The sequence below is a fragment of the Rhinatrema bivittatum genome, chromosome 5 (assembly GCF_901001135.1).
Source record: "Rhinatrema bivittatum chromosome 5, aRhiBiv1.1, whole genome shotgun sequence".
Lineage (NCBI taxonomy): Eukaryota > Metazoa > Chordata > Amphibia > Gymnophiona > Rhinatrematidae > Rhinatrema > Rhinatrema bivittatum.
The window spans coordinates 96,552,594-96,575,192 of record NC_042619.1 but is presented as its reverse complement, the minus strand read 5'-3'; the positions used below and the strand labels follow the sequence as shown (position 1 = coordinate 96,575,192).

Below are 22,599 nucleotides of genomic sequence, written 5' to 3'. Positions count from 1 at the left end.
CTTCTTCTGGAGCTTATCCAAACCCAGCTACACTAATAACCCTACCACATCCTCTGGCAACGAACTCTAGAGTCTCTAACCATGTGTTGAGTCAAAATATATTTTCTGCCATTTGTCTTTCAAATGCTTGCTGAAATAAAGCTTTAAGCTATATCCTAAAAATCTGTATACATGTCATTGTATGTCATTTTTCAGGTAACATATTCCAGACAATTGATTCTGCCACAGAGAAGACTCTGTCTCAAGTTTCAGAAAGATGGGCCAGCCACGGGGAATGCACATCAAGCAAACCATATTGGGCGGATCTTAAAGCTTGCGGAGGTGGGGGAGGAGGGGTCTAAATGTGCAACATGTTGCATATTCAAAGTGATTCTGGTTACTCAACAATTTATGGATGAGCATAGCAACCTTATATTTGATCCTTCATTCTATTGGTAGCCAGTGAAGAGCACTGAGGACAGGTGTCTATGGTGTCTTTAAGACCAGAATCAATGAGGATTCAGTGTGGATGAATTTTGAGCAATATGTAATGCTCTGATAACCTTTATCCGTAACCCAATACAAATCGAATTACAATAATCCAAACTAATAAGCACCAAAGCTTGAAGCACTACGCAAAAGTCATGAGAGCCCAGTAGTGGCTTCAGACCCCACAACATACACATCTTAAAGAATGCCATTTTAACCACAGATTTCAGTTGAGCATGCAACGACAATTCATATTTTAAGATTTATTTATTTATTTAACTCTTTTATATACCGACATTCATGAAAAATATATCATATCGGTTTACAAGGAACAGGGGTATTATAACATTAATGATAACAAGAAGAAAAAAGTTACAAAATACAAGGTGATATGGGAACTTGGGAAACTGAGAGAGCAGACAGAGGTTTAAACAATTATAAGCTTAACAAGTAAAGTACTGGATGTGCCATGTAAACTTAACATATATATCATAGCTCTCAGAGTTTTAAAAAAAAAAAAAGGCCTGTCATCAGATGGCATCTATTCAATACCATCACTTCTGTTTTTTCCACATTGTGGGTTAGCTTGTTGTGAAACAGTCACTGTTTTACTGCTGGTAAACAATTGGACACTAGGTCACAAGTTGTAGACCATGTAGACATTGTAGATACAAAAAGCTGAATATTGTCAGTGTTCAATCTGTAACCCACTTCCAGTCCTGAGAACAGTTTATAGGTTGGAGACATATAGATGTTGAATAGAGCTGCTGAAAGAGCCGAGCTTTGTGAGACCTTCATGTTGATCGGATGCCAGGAGGATTCAACAGAACCAATTCTAACCTGTTGAATCTATAAGATAGGCTGTGAATCATTTCAGTACTGTACCCAAACCCCAATCCTACTCAGAGAAGATAGTAATATCTAGAGACTGAGGGTGTCAAAAGCTGTGGAAATGTAGAGCAGGATTTGTACACACAGTCAAATCTGCATCTAAATATGTCAAGACTGGACAACAAAAGTGTTTCTGTGCCCAAGTGACTTGCAGAAGCAAATCTGATACTGACTGCATTTTCAATTATCTTTGTCAAAGGGCAGGGATGAAATGGGATGATTATTGGCAAAACTGGATGGATCTAGAGACAGCTTTATCAAAATTGGCTGACCAGATACCCACTTTAAACTAGCAGGCAAGTGTTGACAGGTTGAAAATTTTGATATAAATTTACTAATATGAACTTGTAAAGCTTTGGGAAGCACAAAAATTCAGTGGGCAAGAAGAAGATTTCATGATTTCATAATTTGGATGATCTTTTACCTTGTGACAAAACTAAATTGTTCCCATTTAGGCCTTCCATCTTCTGATGGAGTCGTTGACCGATTGATATCGGATGGAAGCTTAGCACAGATATTCGTTACTTTTATCAGAGAGAATTTTTCAAAATTCTCACAGTGCTTGGGGACTAGTGAGTTGTCTTTTTGTTCTGACCTGTCCAAGGTATAACTAAGGTATCCAACCATTCACAAGAATTCACTGGGACTATTCCCAATCAGCTGAATCCTTAGCAAATAGAATGTTTTGGCCTCACCAATCTCAGTTCTACATCTCACTAACTATATTCTAACATTATAAGTCAGATGATAAGTGAGACCTAATGGCAGTGGTGCTCGGCTCAGTATAGGATGTGTTTAGTTTCTTGCACAGCAGTGGTGAACCAAGGCGTATTATGAGACCCACTTTGGAAAATTAATTTCGTTGGTGGTAACTCATCAATGACTCTCAGCATATAAGATCAAACAGCTACAGATGTTTTGTCAATGGGATTTGTCTCAGTTAAAGGTGGGATCATTTGGGAAAGTAGAAGGCCTTCATCAGGTCACATCTAGAATAGAGTTCAGTTTTGAGCACCCTTTTCAAAGAGAATAATCAAATATTAGGTTCAAAAAAAGGGGCCAACATGTTGTCTTTCTCAATATGTAAAGGTAAAATAATCATGTTATAGTGCATGAAATTCTTGAATGATGCCAGAATGAACATTATTATAATTCAACACTAGTTACATTCTGAATAGTCCATTTATATACTCAAGCCTATCACAAGGATAATCTTACATTTGGGTAAGGGCTGTTGAAATTTTGCTTAAAGAGCCAGGCCAAATTCTTCGGAGCCAAAAAGGTAATCACACGGGTCACTGGATGTAATGAGCACAATGTGGGCCACTGAACAGTTGTGTAGAGAGCTTTATAAAGGCCCACCTGCAATTAGAGGTGAAAACACACCCTCCCCTCCCCCGCCCCCCAACAAGTCATTTCCCCCTTGTTCTCCTTCGTTCCCCTTCCTCTGTCTTCTCCACATCTTATCCTCTACTAGGTATCCTCTTATTCACTCTTTTCCAAGCCCATCCTCTTTTCTATATCATTGTCCTCCCTCCTATCTTTTCCTTGGTGCTTAATCCCATTCACCTGTTCACTTCCCCCATGCAGTTAAGAAGCAATGACCTTCCATTCCCCCTGCCTCCCAACATAAATCAAAAATAAAAATGTGATACATTTTCTTGTAAGTACTAAACACAGGTGGCCAGAGTAGGGCAGGGACACTTGTCGGTAAATACAAATCATTGCAATCATTTTCAAAAATGTGCATACAGTATATAAAAATGTAAAACATTCAAAAGTTTCTTCTTTTGTCTTCCTTTTTATTCCTTTTCCTTGATTTTCTTGTCCATTTTACCTTTCTATTCTATGTCTATATTTTCTTAATGAAAAAACAGAAGATACTCCAAAAAAGGTAAAAAGTTTACTCCAAAAAAAAAAAGTGGTGGTGGTGATGGCTGGGGGGTTTATCAGTGAAGTGCGTTAAGTATTTATTTTGAGTCCAGTTCTATTCCCTATTTTCATAAGCGATGTTGTAATGTAAAGGGATTTGAAGGCAAGATTTGTGTTTTTTGCAGATCATACTAATATCTGCAACTTTCCTGATGGAATATAACGAATGAACTCAAAGGAAGCTAATTCGTCTTTTTTGCATTAAATCTTGAGTCATGCATTGAGTGCCATGGGTGAGAAACTTTTATGTGCAGTGGCATCTGAGTGATCATATTTGATGATCTCAAGGCCGCAAAACAGAGTGACATTGCAATAGGCAGAGGAATGCTGAGGTGCACAGGAAGAGATATCACTACTGGGAAAACAAAGGTGCTAATGGCGCTGTACAAGTTATTGGTGAGGCCATCTCTGGCATACTGTCCAATTTTGAAAACCATACCTCCAAAAAGATATAGCAGAGTAGAGGTGGTGCAGAGACGTGCTAGAACAATGGTGCAATCTGCACCATAAGTCTGTGAAATGAGACTCAAGGGCCTGAATATGGAGAACATCTGCCACGCTACTGAAAGTGGAGGGTGGCCTTGCAGAAGGCAGAGTTATAACCAGTGTGATGCCTCTTTAAGGCAGCGCAATCTGTTTCCTGAAGAGCAGGGATAGGATGCTGATTCAAATATTTTCAGGTGCCACAGTCTAGCTCTGGTGCAGGAGTTGCTGACCCCCGGTATAAATAATGGACAATAAACAAAGCATTTTTCTGTGGAAAGGAAGGTTTACAAGAAGAGGTCATGATATGAAGCTTGAAGCAGTTATAATGAATACTTTATTTTCTCCATTGTTTATTTATTAATTTAGGAACTAGGGGGCATGAAGTAAACCTCAAGGGGGTAAACTCAGAACCAACATCAGAAATTTTTTTTTTCACAGAAAGGGTGGTTGATACCTGAAATGTCCTCCCAAAGGAAGTGGTGTAGAAAAAAAATGTAAAAATGCTTGGCATAAACACACAGAATCCTTGGACCTGTAATAAAGCACTTGGATAGCCTGCATTGAGTGGCAGTTACAACCCTAAATAGAAGACATAGGGATAACCTACATGGCGCGGCAGTTACCACCCAAGCAACTTGCTGGTGTAGACAGCATGGGCCGTTTGTATCTTTTTCTGCCATCATTTACTTTTTTACGGATAGGATGATGGATGCATGGAAAATCATCCCAGGTAGTGATGGTAGATGAAGCCAAAACAATATCATAATTCAAAAAAGCATGGGATTAACACAGAGGATCCTTAGGTGAAAGGAAATGATTATAGCCAGAGGTCAAGTAGACTCTGTGTTATTTCAATTGGAAAAGATAATGGGCAGAACAGATGGGTCTAGTGGTCTTTCCTTACCATCATATTCTGTGTTTCTATATTTCCCCTTTTCTCTGACATCCTTCTCTTTTATGGTACCTCTCGACATCCTTTTTCCTTCTTCATAGTTGCCTTCCATTCATCACTAGTTTTCAACTTTTCTTCTCATTTCTCCCTAGCTCTTTCATGTCTCTCATCCCATCATTTTCTCTTTGGTCTCCTCCTAAATCTCCTTTTCCTCTGTTTTCGCCCTTTCAAATTCTACTCCTACCCATATTGCCCCTTTCTATTCTTTTATCTTCATCTCTTCCAACACTCTCCATCCTGTCTTCCCAACCCTGCTGCCTTGCTCATTTTAAAGCAGCATCAGGTTTCCCACAAGTGGGCACTGCTTCCCATGCAGTGTTCAGGGCTGGACTAGGAGTTCCTTTCCCGCTAGCTTTCTCACGGTGGACTGGAAGCGACTTCCTTTTCTTATGTGCAGTGCTGGGCTGGGAGCCACTCTCTGCCCACGTGCCAGCTAAGCTATGCTCAGTCCCTACCAGGGCGAGTCACCAGGCAGGAAATCTTGTTTACCATGGCAACATGGTGCCAAGGCGATCGGCAGCACTGGGTTAGATTTTACTACTAAACCTGAATAGTCAGATACAATTTTTCTTATTAGAGGTGTTAGAATTACTTAGATCTTCCTCCTCAGAGTTGCTGAATGTGCTTATAAAAAGAGGTTGTGCTAGAACTCCTGCCTAATTGAATTGTGGGCATGCAATTTGCAAATGTAAATTGGGCCTCTGGTTTTTTCACAGCAGTCATTCCAGCAAGGTGACAGCAGAACTCCCGAGTCTGTGCCAAAATGTAAATGTGTCTCATTGAATTACATGAGTATTCTGTTACACAACCTTCCTAGAGCCACAAATGGTGGATAAATTTGGGCTGACTTCATTTTTCAATTACCCTGAACCATATGAATTAAACAGGTTAAAAAAGCAGAGTAGTTCCGTGAAATGTGGAGCAGATAAGAAATATTTTAAGAGCATTGGCCCTAGAAATGTTATGAGATTTGCAAAACTCAGTTAAAACAGGCTGCCAAACCCTTGGGATAAAAATAGATCTTAAGTGGTATTTGCTGTCTTTCAGGTCAGATTTGTTTGTATATGGGTGGAATAGAGAGAAAATCGTATATCAGCAGCCTTGCCTTTCTTAAACCCAGCTCTAAAGGTGCTGCTGAAGATTAAATGTAATTAGTTCATGTTCCAGGCTGTGAAACTTCTGATCCCAGAAGTTCAGTGCTCGGACTTTTGCTTTGCAATATTAGCATCCCTGATGTGGAACTGTGTTAACCTGATCAAAAAAAAACAAAAACAGTTCAAATCATTATATTTTTCTTGATCTGAAACTTACCCTGAGCTATTAGTCTTTGTTGAACTAAAATAGAACCATAACAATATTTACAGTCACTGGTTCAATATATGTGTGTGACTGAAACCTAATGTGGTAAATGGGACAGTTTCACAGTTGAAATTATTTTTTCAGCCTATGGCACATGACACTCTTCCACGGGTTCAGTGGGATCAATTCACCCTTTCACTTTTAGCTTCCCTTGGGCAAATAGCAGCTGGTATTGGGTTTTCCTGAATAGCTATTATCAGGAAAAGATCTGTTTGGGAAATATTTGGGGCTGACGAAAGGATATTCACCACAGCTTGAGTCACTATCGGCATACTGTTGATGCCCTTTGCTGTGCCCCAAAGAAGGTATTCGCTCTCTCCAGTCCCCACACTTATGTTCGTATTCACCTTCAGGACATTGCAACCCAACAGAAATGTATACTACTTTGTATTCCCTTTTACTGCACAACTGCTGTTATGTTCTGTGGGAGAAAATGTACTCATATTATTTTATGTTCTTCCCATAGAAACTTGTAAAAGGTGTGTCGTGCCTTAGCTGTCATTGTCCTCTTTTATATTCCATTGACGTGGAACGTGAAAAAGTGTCAGGACTGAGATCTCAAAGGTTTCATTTCAGCAGCCTTTTTTTGTCTATTTTATCGAGTACTGTGTTCTGTGCTAGGGGTCATGTCACGCTTCACAGTTTTGCCCCCTGTGCCTTCAGTGGTCCCTGCTGTCCCCTTCTTTCTCCAGACAAGCTTGCCAGCCAACTAGGGACTTCTTACTAGAGGGGCATCTCCTTTGGGGGCACATCCTGGGTAGCACTGGCTGCCACTGTATTGGCAGCATCTTCTCCCTGGGCTTGAGTGCACTACCGCCATTGCATGTCTTCTCTGAGCCTGAAGATGGAGAGGGGAGGGCAGCAAGAAAGGAGGAGACAGGTAGCGGGCATACAGACCCTCTCCCCTCTCACTTCTGTAACTAACTGGTGCCTAAATATGACCAGGATGGAAAAAATGTAAAAATAATAATAATTAAAAAAAAAAAGTATTACCTGGCAGTACCTCTTGGTGATGACCTGGGGCTGGACTGAAACACATGGTTTGCCAGTAAAGAAAGGGCTGTCATGGCCCAAGTGAGAAGAGGGTCAGGGCTGCAGGACCAGATCTGTTCTGACCCTGGAAAAAGTTTCCTTGCCATTATTTGTCTTTTCTTCATTTATTGCTACAGCCGGTGCCTGGGGAGGGTCGGCAGAGGGAAAGCTGCCATCTGCTTCTCCTGTTATGAAAAGCGGCAGAGGACTGGCCAGCGAGAAGCAGCTAAGAGCATAAGCTGAGAGTTCCCACTGTTGCTGCAGTGTTGTAGTATGGCCCCTGGCGGCTGAAGGGGCAGGACAAACCCGGACGTAGATACTGGTTCCCAGGCCCACTGGAATGAACCATCACTGGGAACAATACATAGAGCAGGAAGGGTCAGTGCAAGCAGGCAGCCCAAGACGCCACATCACTTTTCTTAAGAAGGGTAGGGTAGAAGTGCTAAATTGGCTTTAATCCTTGATCTCCCGTGGCAAATTCACAGAGAAGCAGCAGTTCTGCAGAAGTGCTGGATTTTGCGGCCCTCCCCGCAGCTGCAGAATTTCAGGAGACTTAGGGGCCCTGGCATTGGTTTCAAATTCTATTTATCCTTCAGGCATTCCTTGGGACATTAGATAAATCACTTTGGAGGTCATTTGCTAAGCTGCAATGAGGCTTTGCTCCACTGTAAATGCCTAAAAGGTGAATTTTCAAAAATGTTAACATGCATAAAAAATTGCATTTATGTGCGTAAGAACCTTCTATGTGCATATTCTTTATAAAAGTTGAAAATATGTGCATATTTTTACTTTTGAGTGTGTGTGTATATATATATATATACACACACACATATATATTTATTTATTTATTTATTTAAGAAAGGAGTGGTCTGGGGTGTTCCAGGGTGGGGGCCAACACTTACATGTGTAAGTTGCTATTTTAAAAGTCTTGCACATACATTTTCCAACTTACTCGTGTACTTTAGCTAATTATCTGGCATAAGTGTGTTTATTGTGTGGTACCGACTAAGTGGGAGGTCTGGGTGACCTGGGGCAAGTTCGGGCTGAAGAACCAGGAAGGTCTCCATGACATGGAGGACTGGGTGAACTGGTGGACTAATTGATAAACTGGTTAATTTCATTCACACACACAAATGTTTTAAAATTGGCCGACTTACGTTAAGTCCTACTTTACTTTAGCGCTTAAAATATCTGCACGTATATTTTTAAAATAGGTAGGAAAGGTAAGCCCTCTGGGAATAGGGAAATACAATACGGTACCTGGATGTAATCTGCTTTGAAGTGCCGAAAAGCAGAATATAAATCACATAAATAAATAAGATGGTGTGTGTTCACTTCCTTAATGATGTCATGAAGATAATTGTTAAGCAATTGATAGAGGGTTGGATTTGATGGACGTCTAATGTTTTTTTAACCTAAACAAAAGCCACTTAATTTTCTTACGTTAAAACAAATTGTAACTTCTTTGGACAGGGAGATTTTAACTGTGCTTTATCTTCTACGTTGCTGTGTACACTAGTAATGTGCAATGAATTCATTACTGTGCAAGTGTTTGAGAAATACCTTTGTGCAACAGAGAACAGCATTTTATAAAAGACCATCACAACATTGTCAGTAAATGTAATGCTTTCATAGTGGTTTAGTTCAATCCTTTGTAATGAAGTCCTTGCAGAGACCTGTGGTAAGATGAATACATTTAGTCCGTTGAATGCTTTAAGCTTAAAGTGTTTCAGCATTTAGAGGAAATGCTTTGGGGCCACTGAAAATGTCATGTTTGCAGTTTCATTACTGGATATTTTGTTACTCTCATATGAATGCTTTAATATTGAAGCCCTAAAAGTAGTCAAATTCCTCATAATTCTTAAACTGTATCTTAGTGCCTGGCATATATTATAAGAGATGGCAAACGCTAATACAGAAGCATTAGTTCTTTCTTATTATATTTAAAACAGCTGTCTATTTAAAAGTATTTTCTATCTTTCTGTAGTGGCACATACTCAATCGGAGCTCATTTTTTTGTACAATAGATAATGATTGTCCCTGGAAATTAACTGTATGTCACAAGAAAACGATTGTAGGAGACCCCGCCTCGTTACTGTTTTTCAGTGTTACTAGTTCTAAATTATAATGGACTGCACTATTGTGGTTCTGCTCTACAGTGTGTGCTGCCACCACATTCTCTGCATTGCTACATGAATGTGGAGAGGTGGGCCGAAGTTGCTTCTAAAATTGACTCTAAAGCCTATAGGGACAAAACAAAATCAAATCTGATTAGGCAGCAGGGCAAGCGTTGCATGATTTGCAAGCATAACAGGGAAGCAAGAATTGCTACAGCATCCTGTGACAGAAGGAAAGTCACGTGGTGAGGGGTGACTCGACTTGCAAGAGCAAAACCCGTCTAGCTGGAACGTGCAAGCAGCTTTACATCTCCTTTCTGCTAGCCACCCAATGTCCTTCAGCATGAAGCAATCACTGCAATATAGATCCACTCAGAATTTGGGTCAGTGGAAAGCTGTTGGCCCAACAATTCATATTTTATCTTTTTCTGGTATGTGAGCACGTTCCCAGTGTTTGCATTCTCAAGCCTTTTCACAATCTGCTGCAGGTTTTCCTTTTTTGCTGCATGTTTCTATCTTTGGCAGGTTATGTATTTGATTGGATTCTCTCCTTTGTGTCCTTTCTCATGCTAAGTAGACATTTGGGAGATTAATGCAGCGGTGCTGGCAAACATTTGAGCTCGCGTTTTCATTCTGAATGATATTCATTGTTGGCTGTTACAGAAGGGGTCCATAACTCTGGTCCTTGAGGGCCACAGACAGGTCTGATTTTCAGGGTAATGAAGATAAGCAGATTTAACCGGGGTTCTGCCAGATTTAGCTAACGAATGCTCAATGAGGATATCCTGAAAACTAGACTGGCTTGTAGCTCGGAAGGCCTGAGATTGTGCATTTTATGGTTTCTATTTTTGTACAAGGTCCTTCTGCTTAGCCACGCTCACCATTCTAAATGTAAGTAAAGCTAATCAGAACCCCATGGAAGCATATATGGCTCAAACAACTGAAAGTGGATAGATGAAGGAGATTTTGAAAAACGGGAGATGTGGCCTTAAAAGCAGCACACTTTATTTAAAAAAAAAAATGGAAGCTATAATAAAATATATTAGGACAAAAAAAGAGAGGAAACTAAAGAGCCAAGAAACATGCATGATTATATTTTAAAACATTTGGCTAGAATTGCTTTAGTAACGTAGATTTGAAGCATGATAAAAGAAAAAAATTGTGTATCAATTCTTTCAATTTATTACATGTCTTAATTGCCTGTCCCCTGCTCCAGGTGATGAACAGCAAAACTTCAAAATTGTAACAAACACAAATCATACTCAATGAAATCATAACAGAAACATAGCAAGAAACTACCACACACCATATGCAATAAAATCATAAGATTAAACAGCATTAACAAAGATTCCAGCCCATGGCATAACAATCAAATTTCTCTCCTACTATCACACTAGAACCCTCTTAGACCCTCCAAGATGGAAAAACCGGTCATAAAATGCTCTAAAGTGAATATTCTTTAAAAATAAAGAGTAAACCATGGAAATGTTCGGTGTTTCACTGGCACTGCTAAGAAATATTTATGCAATAGTTATGAAGCAACAAGGAGGAGAATTCAGCCAGTCAGCTTGGTTAGTTGGCTGAGACACAGTCGTATTTGAGAGAGGTTAGCATTTGCTCTGGAACAGCAGGTGAACAGTTTCACTGCAGGCTACAGAGGAGCTTGCCGTGCTTTTTGCAATTAAGGAAGCAAAAGCAAAACCCTGATGTTTACTATAAAACATTAACAAATAGAAGTTAATATTTTATAATAAGATAATGCATGCATTCAGTAGTGTCTCTTATTATATAAGAGCATCACTTTGCACAGCTTTAATTGCAAAAACCATGCATGCAAAGACACTCTACAGCTACTACTAGGGAAATTAATGAAAACCTTTCTAGTAAAGTTAGTTGTACTTTTAAGATGTTTTGTTGTGGGTCTAGCAATAATTTAAAGCAGTGTGCATATTAATGTGGGTTCTTGCATAGTATATATATATATATATATATATATATATATACACACAGGGGTAGATTTTCAAATGGTTATGCGCGTAACCCCCGAAAACCTATCCTTGCGCGCGCTGAGCCTATTTTGCATAGGCTTGGCGGTGCGCGCAAGCCCTGGGATGCACATATGTCCCGGGGCTTTAAAAAATGGGTGGTCCGGGAGCGTGGCCGGGGCGTGGTGGCGGTCCGGGGGGCATGGCCGAGTGCTCCGACACAGCGGCCTGTGTCGGGGCATGGCGCGCCGGCACGCGCAAGTTACGCCTGCCAGAGGTAACTCGGCAAAAAAAGGTAGGGGGGTGATTTAGGTAGGGCTGAGGGGTGGGTTAGATAGGGGAAGGGAGGGAAAGGTGGGGGGGAGCTTAAAAAAAAAAAAAAAAAAGTTCCCTCCAAGGCCGCTCCAATTTTGGAGCGGCCTTGGAAGGAACGGGGAAAGCCATCGGGGCTCCCCTTGGGCTCGGTGCGCGCAAGGTGCACAAGTGTGCACCTTGCGCGCACCGACCCTGGATTTTATAACCGCGCAGCAGCGCGCGCGGTTATAAAATCAGGTGTGCATGCCTAAATTTTAAAATCGGCCCCATGGTGTTTTAGACACAGATTGAATAATTATAACTGCATACTTATGTTTACCAATACGTACAAGACGGATGAATGAATGAGAGCCATATGTATTACAAACAATTTTTTTATATAGACAGATTAGGAAAGTTTCTTTAATTCATTTGGCTCTGATTGGAATTTGTGTATCTTAGTTAGCTCTACCCAGCTACTGAAAGTGGATATGTAACACATCAGAAGTACCTGTGGGCCTCACTTTGTGATTATTTAAAAAAAAAAAGATACATGTGATGTAGCTCAACAATGCTTATATGCTTTCTATTTGTTTTAAAGGATGAAGTAGTGTTCACCACAGTTTTTCAGTAGTTGCAGTATAATACAAACTATATTTGTGAATCTACAACCAGTCATTTTTTAAACTTCCTTCCCGGTCAATATTTTGCTCATCCTTCCCATATACTGTTTCAACCCCTTTTCGTTTTACATCCAAGTTTTACTTCCTTGTTTAATGTAATGCAATTCTTTTGCAATGGTTGTCGTTATTATGTAAACCGAGGTGATTTGTAACTTGTTACATGAATATCGGTATATAAAATTGCTAAATAAATAAATAAATAGACTGTGGTTTTGCAAATGTATAAGACTCATGTGACGTTTGCATTGGACATTAAACTATGAGTAACCTGATGAAGCCATGGTGGTGGTGAAACAAGGGCCTTTGATTTCTTTTGACTGGGGATTGTGATCAATTGGGGATTTTTGACTAAGTATATTTTTTTTATTTGGGGGGATTGATGATTTTAATGAATCATTTTTGTGAATTTATTTATTTATTTATTTTTGCAGTATATAATAGTTGGATGAAGGATTTGCACCCATGCTACATAAAAGCAGAATAGCTATGAACATACCATTTTCACTCCTTTTTTAAATATTGCATTGGCATTATGTTTTGAGAATATTGCTAATATTTGTATGTATTGAGATGGTAGAAGGATTGCCCTGACAAGAGCTGTATTTGGTTGAAGATTTCCTAAGAATTGTTTTGTAATATAAATAGCCATCATTTTTCTCTTTTGGAGATATTACAGACTTTACATAGATTGTGTGATTGGTTAAAGTAGTGATGCCTGAGGCAGTTTTAATTTTGCACAATTGCATTTTTCAAAGCATTTTTTAATAAAAATAATTAAATAGTATTATATATTTGCAATAAGAATATTTAACAATATTGGGAAATAAAAGGCTATTTAATTTAGTATTTATATATAACTGTCTAATCACAATTATCCAGATTAGTTAACCAGCCACAGTACCTGAAGACTGGAAAGTGGCCAATGTAATTCTAATTTTTGAAAGGGCTCGCAGGGTGACCTGGGAAACTATAAACCAGTGAGCCTTGCATGGATGCCAGGCAAAATGGTAGTAGATATTCTTAAGAACAGAATTACTATACATATGGAAAGACATGGTCTAATGGGGAAGAGTTCACATGGATTTAGCAAAGAGAAGTCTTACCTTACCAATCGGTTAGATTGTTTTAAAGGTATTAAGAAACATGGATAAGGATGAGCCGTCGATGTAGTATTTCTAGATTTTCAGAAGGTGTTTTTCGATGACAGTTATGAGAGTGTCTTCAGGAAGTTAGAAAGAAGGCAGTGTCCTATTATGGACTGGTAACTATTTAGAAGACCAGAAACAAAATAGAACTATATGTTCAGCTTCACAATGGAAAAAGGTAAATAGTGAAGCAGCCCAGGAATCTGTATTGGGTACTGTTTTGTTTAACATATTCATAAATGATCTGGACAAGGGTGCTACACGTGAGGTGATCAGATTTGCGGTTGACACAAAATTATTCAAAGTTGTCAAACATGAGTGGACTGTGAGGAATTGCAGGAGGACTTTGCAAGACTAGGGGTTGGGCATCTAAATAAATGAAATTTAATGTGGACAAGTGCAAAGTGATGCACATAGGGAAAAATAATCCTAACTAGAGGCACACAATGCTGAGACTCCACCCAGGAAAAGGATCTTTAAGTCATTGTGGGCTATATGTTGAAATTCTTAGCTCAGTGTGCATTAGCAATCAAAAAGCAAATAGAATGTTACAAATTATTCAGAAAGAAATGGAGAATAAAATTGAGAATATCATAATGTTTCTGTATTGATCCATGGTTTGGCCACCCACTGACGACTGTGTGCATTTCTGGTCATCCCATTTCAAAAATGATATAGTGAAACTAGAAAAGGTATAGAGAAGAGCAACCTCAATGATAAAGGGGTGAAGCAGCTCCCTTATGAAGAAAAGCTAAACAGGTTAGGGCTCTTTAGTTTGGCAAAAAGAGAACTCAGAGTGGATATGATAGAGGTTTATAAAATTATGTTTACTCTTTCAAATAGTACTAAGGGACAATCCATGACACTAAAAGGTTACAGTTTTAAAACAAATTGGAAAAATATGTTTTCATTCAGTATACAGTGGAATTTGTTCCTGGAAGATATGGTCAAGGCTTCTGGCATAGCTGGGTTTAATAGGGGTTTAGACAAGTTCCTGGAGGGAAAGTTCATAAATCTTTATTATCCAGGTGGATTTTGAGAAAGTTGCTGTTTATTCCTGGGAGTGAGCAGTAAAGAATGGATCTGTTCTTTGTGATCTGCTCAGTACTTCCTAATAACCCAGAATGGCCACTTTTAAAGACAGGATGAGGAGCTATATGGACCTTGGGTCATGGGGATCATTTTCAGCCTCTGTTCAGCCAGCAAAGTTAGCTGTATAAACTTATCCAGCTAACTTTGTTGGGGTGTTTGGTGGTGCACCATGCCACTGAATATACATAACTAGCTTAAAGTTAGCCAGATAATTTATTTGGATAGCTTTAGGACTGCTGTTTGGCAGTCCTAAAGTTATCCAGTTATGTTAGACAGATATTGATGACAATCTGTGTTTTTCTGGCTAACTTAAGGCCTGATTTACTAAGGATTTTCTCTCATTCTGTGTCTATGGGAAAAATGCTTAGTAAATGAGGCCCTTATTTATTTATTTATTTTTAATTTTTATATACCGAGGTTCTTATAGAGACTATAAATCACTCCGGTTTACATATAACGATAAACTGCCCAACATAGATAAGGGGGGCTTTACATAGAACAGTGGTACATATAGAACATTATAACTGGATGACAATTTAACATAATGATAATAAATAATATAGAATAGTTTTACTGGTAATTAATAAAATTATGTAATATAAACTATATAACTGGATAACTTAACTGGATAACTGGATATCCCTTAACTGGATAACTGGCTCCACCCTGGCATGCTCCTACCCTGCCCCTGAGCTAGATGGATAACTTTCTAGCCAGGTAACATGCTATCCATCTGTCTTGCGGCTGGTCAGTGTGGTGGGATTTTTACTTCTGGTTGGTTTGGCTAAGCTCAAAATTAGCCAGACAAATGGCATTGAGTATCAGCCATCTCATTTGCCTATATTCAAAGTGGTTTACAGCACATGCCAAAATAGCATAATATATGCAATCAATATAAATAATATACATATATAGACATCAATATGAATAACAGTACATACATTGTTTCAAGGCCTTGTTTTGCTATTATAGTAAAATCTGGTTGTTTTATCTTTACAGATTAATTTGCGTCTCATCTTGGTAAGCGGAAAAACAAAGGAGTTTTTGTTTTCACCTAATGATGCAGCAGCAGACATTGCTAAGCATGTATATGACAACTGGCCAATGGGTAAGTAGTACACTAAAAATAGTACACTAAAATTACCACTAAGGAAATTAATGAAAATCTTTCTAGTGAATTTAGATGTTTTATGACTTATGGGTCTAGCAAGAATTTAAAGTAGTGTTCTGAAATTAATTGCTTAAGAGAGAATTGTGTTAAGTGGAGTGCCACAGGGATTTGTATTGGGACCGATTCTGTTTAATATCTTTGTGAGCGACATTGTGGAAGGGATAGACAGTAAAGTTTGTCTATTTGCGGATGATAGCAAGATCTGCAACAGAGTGGAAATACCTGAAGGAGTAGAGAGAATGAAAAGTGATTTACGAAAGCTTGAAGAATGGTCAAAGATTTGGCAACTGGAATTCAATGCCAAGAAGTGCAGAGTCATGCATCTGGGATTGGGTAATCCAAAAGAGCTGTATGTGATGGGGAGGGGAAAGGCTGATGTGCATGGACCAAGAGTGGGATCTTGGGGTGATAGTCTCTGGCGATCTGAAAATAGTGAAGCAGTGTGACAAGGCGATAGCTAAAGCCAGAAGAATGCTGGGCTGCATAGAGATAGGAATAACCAGTAAGAAAATGGAGGTGGTGATGCCCTTGTACAGGACCTTGATGAGGCCTCACCTGGAGTACTGTGTTCAGGTCTGGAGCCTTTATCTCAAAAGGGATAGAGACAGGATGGAGACGGTCCAGAGAAGAGCTACCAAAAAAATGTGGGGTCAGTATCAGAAAACCTATGAGGAGAGACTGAAGGATATGAATATGTATACCTTGGAAGAGAAGAGATGCAGGGGGTGATATGATACAGACCTTCAGACACCTGAAAGGTTTTAATGATGTACAAACATCAAACTTTTTCTGTTGGAAAGAAATCAGCAAAACTTGGGGTCACAAAATGAAACTCCAGGGAGGATGTCTCAGAACCAACGTCAGAAAATATTTCTTCATGGGGAGGATGATGGATGCCTGGAATGCCCTTCCGGAGAAGATAGTGAAAGAATTCAAAAGGGCATGGGATAAACACTTGATTTCTAAAGGCTAAAGAATGGAAATGAAGAAAAGAGTGCATGGAGTAACTTGCTGGTGTGGTGTTTACTACCCTTAACCAATAAGCCTTCATACTGTTGATGCAACTCCATCATTGTTTTCTGCTTCAACGGCAGGGGAAAAGGGGAATGGGATTCGGACAGCAACCAACAAGGGCCCCGAAGTTTATGGTCTGGGGAAACAAGTATGGGGGTAACTTGCTGATGCGGCAGTTACTACCCTTAACCAATAAGACTGATAATTTGATGCAACTCAAACATTGCTCTCTGCTTCAAAGGCAAGGCATAGGAATTGGATTCAAACAGCAACCAACAAGGGCTCTGACTTTAACGATGTGGGAAACTGATAAGCATGGGGTAACCTACACGGGGCAGTAGATACTACCATAAGCTTGCTGGGCAGACTGGATGGGCCATTTGGTCCTTTTCTGCTGTCAGTTCTGTTTCTATGCTAAGGCCTTTTTAAAAGAATTCTTACAATAAGTGAAAAAAGAAAAGCTGAAAAAATGAGTTGCCTAGGGGAACAAGATTTAAAACTGACTTCTGATGTCTGAGCATATTCAGAAGTATGTTAAAGGTCAAGCAGGTTAATGTAATTAGCTGAGTGTTGGAAAAGTATGCTGAAATTCAGCACACAATTTTAATGCACAAGCTAATTTTTTTTTAACTCACAATGCAGTAAGCTTATGATATGCTAATGCATCGGGGAAGAAAAAAAAGTGTGTATACTAGAAAAACTGCACACTGAAAAACATAATTTATGCTCATGAAATTCTGACTGGGTCCCGACACCAGAACTCTTTCTTCTTCCCTCGCGCTAGAAACTTTACTCCACTCTGACCATAAATAAAATTTCCAATGCTAAGAAAATATGAGTTAAGCTAGTGCACTTCTCTGCACTGGGGGGTAATACCTAATGCCTTCATTTACATTAGCTATTACTCTGATAAGTGCACCTTATTACATCTGGCCCAAAATGAGTAATTGGATCTAGTCTCAGTCACTATAAGTAGAACTTCCAGCTTACTGTAATGTGCTTTGAAGTGGCTGTCCTGTCACAAAAGACAAAATTGAAATTGAAAATAAAATAAAACATCTTCCCAGATTTGTTCAGTAAATGTTGAGGCTGCTGATGCCTTTGTTCATACTATGTCCTTAGTAATGAGGTTTAGCCTGATCTGCAAAGATCATTGGAAAACTTGTAACTGAATTCAGTTTTTTATATTTTATTGTATTCTTTTACTCATTTTAGTGTTCTTGATGCAAAACTGTATACAGGTTGAACTAGCTAAATAAGTCTTTTAGTAATGGAAGTAATACAAGTGCTTTTCTGCTGAGTACATACAGAAATTATTCTATCTATTATTAATCTATTTTATATATTTAGAAGCGAGGCAAAGTACTGTTTACCAAATAGACTTGTTTCCTCTCTGGGAGATGGACGTGGACATTTTGGGTTTTTTGCAACAAAATGGCTTTCTGAAATCCTTTATCTACAAAATTTCTGTTTATGTTCTCATCCACTTTATAAGAATAATTAATGTCACTCCAATCTGTTGAAAACTGAGAGTTCTTTCAGAGTTCAGTTCAAAAGTACCATATTTTTCACTCCATAAGGTGCACTTTTCCCCCCCCAAAGTGGGGGGAAAATGTCTGTGCATCTTATGGAGCGAATATTTAAAAAAACTAACTATAACCCCCCACCCTCCTGACCCCCCCCAGGATCTGGCAAAAGTCCCTGGTGGTCCAGCGGGGGTCCGGGAGCAATCTCCTGCACTTGTGTCGTCGGCTGCCAGTAATCAAAATGGCGTTGATGGCCCTTTGCTCTTACTATGTCACAGGGGCTACCGGTGCTATTGGTCGGCCCCTGTGACATAGTAAGGGCAAAGGGCCGTCGGCTGCCAATAATCAAAATGGTGCAGGGGCCGACCAATGGCACCGGAAGCCCCTGTGACATAGTAAGGGCAAAGGGCCGTAGGCGCCATTTTGATTACTGGCAGCCGACGGCACAAGTGCAGGAGATCGCTCCCGGACCACCGCTGGACCACCAGGGACTTTTGGCAGATCTTGGGGGGGTCAGGAGGGTAGGGGGGGGCTGTAGTTAATTAAATTTAAAGGGTTGGGATGGGGGGGGATTTCCCCACAGAAAGAGAACGATAAGTTTTCTGATCTGGGGAGTGGACCGAAATGGCCCTCCCCAGACCCAAAAACGAAATGGGGACAAAAATATTTTGTATGCACTCCCCTAATTTGCTCCATAAGACGCACAGACGCCAGGGAACAGAGCCGGTTTAGCCCACCATTTTTTTTTTTAATTTTCTCCCTCTGAATCCTAGGTGCGTCTTATGGAGCGAAAAATATGGTAAGTCTTTTTGTTCACTGACCTATCTGTTCCTTCCACAGCTTCCACTTTTCTTCTTCTTACCGCCTCTTGGTTTCATTATGTAACCTTGTAATAGATGTTGGACTCTTTTCTTGGAACCCAGTGGAAGAAAAACACTTAATCCCCTTGGCCCAAACAATATCTTCTGACTTACATTCTTCAAAAATGAGCAGCAATAATTGCTAGCTAATGTCAGACATTGATTTACTTGTAAATCATTTTAAACACTGTATAAACTAAATATGGTATTAAAAAAAAAGCTGTTTTATTTATTTAAAATATTTATAAAACGTTTGACTCAAATATATCATACTAACTAATTAATAAAAATACATAAGCATGAGTCGCAAACTGAACAAGTACATAAAACAGAGTTCAACACACAACATTTATAATTAACATTTTAAAAAACTCCTCCTGAAAGAGAGCCATTTTTAATGTAGTGGGTTGGCCTTCCTGCTCATGATCTTCCAATATAGATCACAAATGGAAATGCTGTTGGAATATCAGGTCTGTGTTGTCTCCCGTCTACATACTTCTCCCAGCTGCCTCAGTAGTAGACTCCAGAAGACAGCACAATCCACCTCTGGCCCAAGTTGCTCCCATCCTTAGCTCCTTGACCACCTGGCCAAGCACACATAATAAATCAATTAAAACAGCAAAGGGTCATCATATAAACATTGTAGTGGAACTCAATAAAAATAAAATGGCTCATAATTTTCTCCTAGGACAAGCAGTATGGTAGTCCTCACATGTGGGTGACATCATCCGATGGAGCCCGGCATCGAAAACATTTGTCAAAAGTATCTAGAAACTTTGGCCAGCAGACTGAGCATGCCCAGTCAGGAGGGGTGGGGGGGGGCTGTAGTTAATTAAATTTAAAGGGTTGGGATGGGGGGGGGGGGTTCCTCACAGAAAGAGAACGATAAGTTTTCTGATCTGGGGAGTGGACCGAAATGGCCCAGTCTGCTACTATCTGCGCGTCCACGCAAGGTCCCCCTTAGTCTCTTCTTTTCTGTGGTGCAGTTGCCTTGCGGTCCGTGGAGCTCCACATTGTTTTCAAATTTTTTCTCAATTTTCTTCGAGTCCTCTCTTATCCTCGTCGGGTTCCCCTTCGCGGTTGGTGCCCTCCCAGTACAGTAGGTTCTTTTCAGCTTTTGCTCGGTCTTGCAGTAGATTCCCGACTCTCCACCTCCCGGTGCCTGTCAGTCATCGACCGCACGCCAGGTCTTTTTTATGGCGTTGACCGGTTTTCGTCGGTGCCCCCAGTACTCGCCGACTATATCCATTACAGACCCACATGAGGTTGCATCCTCTGCCTGGGGACCTCACACATTGTCTGTGGGTGTCTGTACGATCAGATGACACCCAAGGGGCATTGTCACCGCCTCAACAAAATACTTTTTGGGACCCCAAAATCCTCCACTCCTGCGTTGGTTGCTTCGACGCCTAAGGATCGCGGGGAGCTATCCCCATTGATTGCGGTCCCTTTGATTTCCAGCCCCAAGGATCGGGGTGAGGGAGATCGATCCTCAGTGGTCTCTCCCCTCCCCCCGACCTCAGGGTCATCGCCTTCCTCGGCGCTGGGGAAAGACCGGGCCGAGCATCGGAAGCGATCCTGGAAACACTGGCACTGGTCACCATCCCGACACTGTTCTAGTTCCAGAATGGCATCTGTGGCCACCGACCTCATTTGAAAAGGCACCAGCCACCGGAGGCCGCATCCTCCAGTGCCCCCGGGAGCTCGAGGCGTTCCCCACCGATACTGGTGTAGGGCGCAGTGCCACCTCGGGGACCTGAGGATGAGCCGGCAACGCCTCGTCCCCTTCCATCAGTCCTTACCCCTCACGTTGCAATCAGCGGTACTCAAAGAGCTGCAAAGCGTTGAGATACCGGCGCCACCGGCCCCCATACCGGTGCCCGAGCCTCCACCATCGATGTTGGCACTCTTGCTGGAGAGTCTGGATGTCCTTCCGACACAGCCAGTGCCCGAAGGGCATTCGATGCCCCACCGGTCACTGATGGCCCTCCACCGGAACGATCCCGATCCCCGGGTCCTCCGAGGAGGATGTGGCCACCAGGACCGGGTGCCCTTGCCCACGGTTTCCCCGAGCCGCTGCCAGGCCCTTCTGGCTTGCCACAGCCAATGACCCCCTCGATGCCGGGGGATCCCTCTGTGCCCCTAAGCCCTCAGAGCCCAGGGTCGATGCCCCTCACGGCCCTTGCCCTCGGCGTTCTGACCCAAGTGAGGAGGAGGGTCCTTATGACCCTTGGGGTGATGACTCCACAGACTTGTACTCAGAGTTCTCTGATGACCCCCTCTTGGAGCCTTTGCCCCCAGAAGAGCAGCACCAATCACCACCTGAGGACCTGTCATTTGTGGGGTTTAAGGTTATGGCTGAGGCCACCCCCTTTCAGCGCCTTATGGAGGAGGATGCGCACCACAAGATGCTTGAGGTATTCCAGTTCATTGACACTCCTAAAGAAATCATGGCAGTTCCGATCCATGACATTTTTAAGGAACTTCTCCTCTGTATGTGGGAGCACCCCATTTCCATCTCCCCAGTTATCAGAAAGGCTGATGACACTTACTTGGAAGCAAGTCCAGGATTTTTCACCTTCCACCAGCAGCAGCAGGAAGCACTTACAGCCATTGCCTCGCTGGGTCTGGAAGCAGGGAAACACGAAGTGTGCGCCACCTACAATGTTTTTGAAACTGCAGCCGCTTAGCCGTCGTAGGCATCAGCGCCAGATTAATGGCTTGGCTCAGGACCTTGGACCTCCGGCTGGAGGTCCAGGATAGGCTCACCAACCTCCCCTGTAGAGGCAAGAACCTGTTCAGGGACAAGGTCCAGGAAGCGATGGCACAGCTGAAGACCATCATGACACCCTACAGCAACTATCCACTAGTCCCTCAGAAGGGCCATCCTCAGCCAGGAAATCTTCCAGGCAAGGCTTTCATAAGCCCTTCTTCCAGCAGCAGAAGTATTACACTCCAGCCGCTTGGACTCGCACACCCCGGACCATTTCAAGGGGTCACCCTCACCAACAGTGGGCTCCCAGACCCCAACTGGCACCCTAACAAACCCCGGCCATGGACTTTTGACTGGCAGCAAGGGAGCACAAGTCAGCTGGCAGTTCCCCTGGCACCTGATCCCCCAGTTGGCGGCAGGCTCCTCAGCTTCGCCCGGCGCTCGGAAGAGATCACATCTGACCGCTGGGTCCCCTCCATCGTATGCCAGGGGTACTGTCTGCACTTCAGTTGGCCCCCAGAGACCTCTCCCCTATGTCCATCATGGGGTTCATCTGCCCATTTGGTCATTCTTCAACAAGAACTCTCCGCCCTCCTTACGGCAGGCACAGTGGAACCGGTCCCACACAGACAGCAGGACCACAGGTTCTACTCCAGGTATTTCCTCATCCCAAAAAGGAATGGTGGCTTGAGCCCCCTCCTCGACCTCAGGGCACTGAAAAAGTTTCTCGTAAGAGAAAAATTAAAGATGGTCTCCCTGGGCATGCTGATCCCCCTCCTCCAAAGAGGAGACTGGCTCTGCTCCCTCGACCTGAAGGAGGCATGTGCACATATTGCGATTGTCCCCAACTACAGGAAGTACCTCTGCTTCATGGTGGGA

General features: G+C 41.6%; 1 protein-coding gene across 2 annotated transcripts in view; it reads left to right on the top strand.

Annotated features, from left to right (window-relative positions):
- UBL3 (ubiquitin like 3) overlaps positions 1-22,599 on the top strand; it is a 258,473-nt gene that overhangs the window by 181,111 nt on the left and 54,763 nt on the right. For both annotated transcript variants that reach the window (XM_029602622.1, XM_029602621.1), the window contains exon 2: positions 15,436-15,544. In XM_029602622.1, coding sequence (XP_029458482.1) covers positions 15,436-15,544 — 109 coding nt within the window. The remainder of the gene's footprint in view (positions 1-15,435; positions 15,545-22,599) is intronic.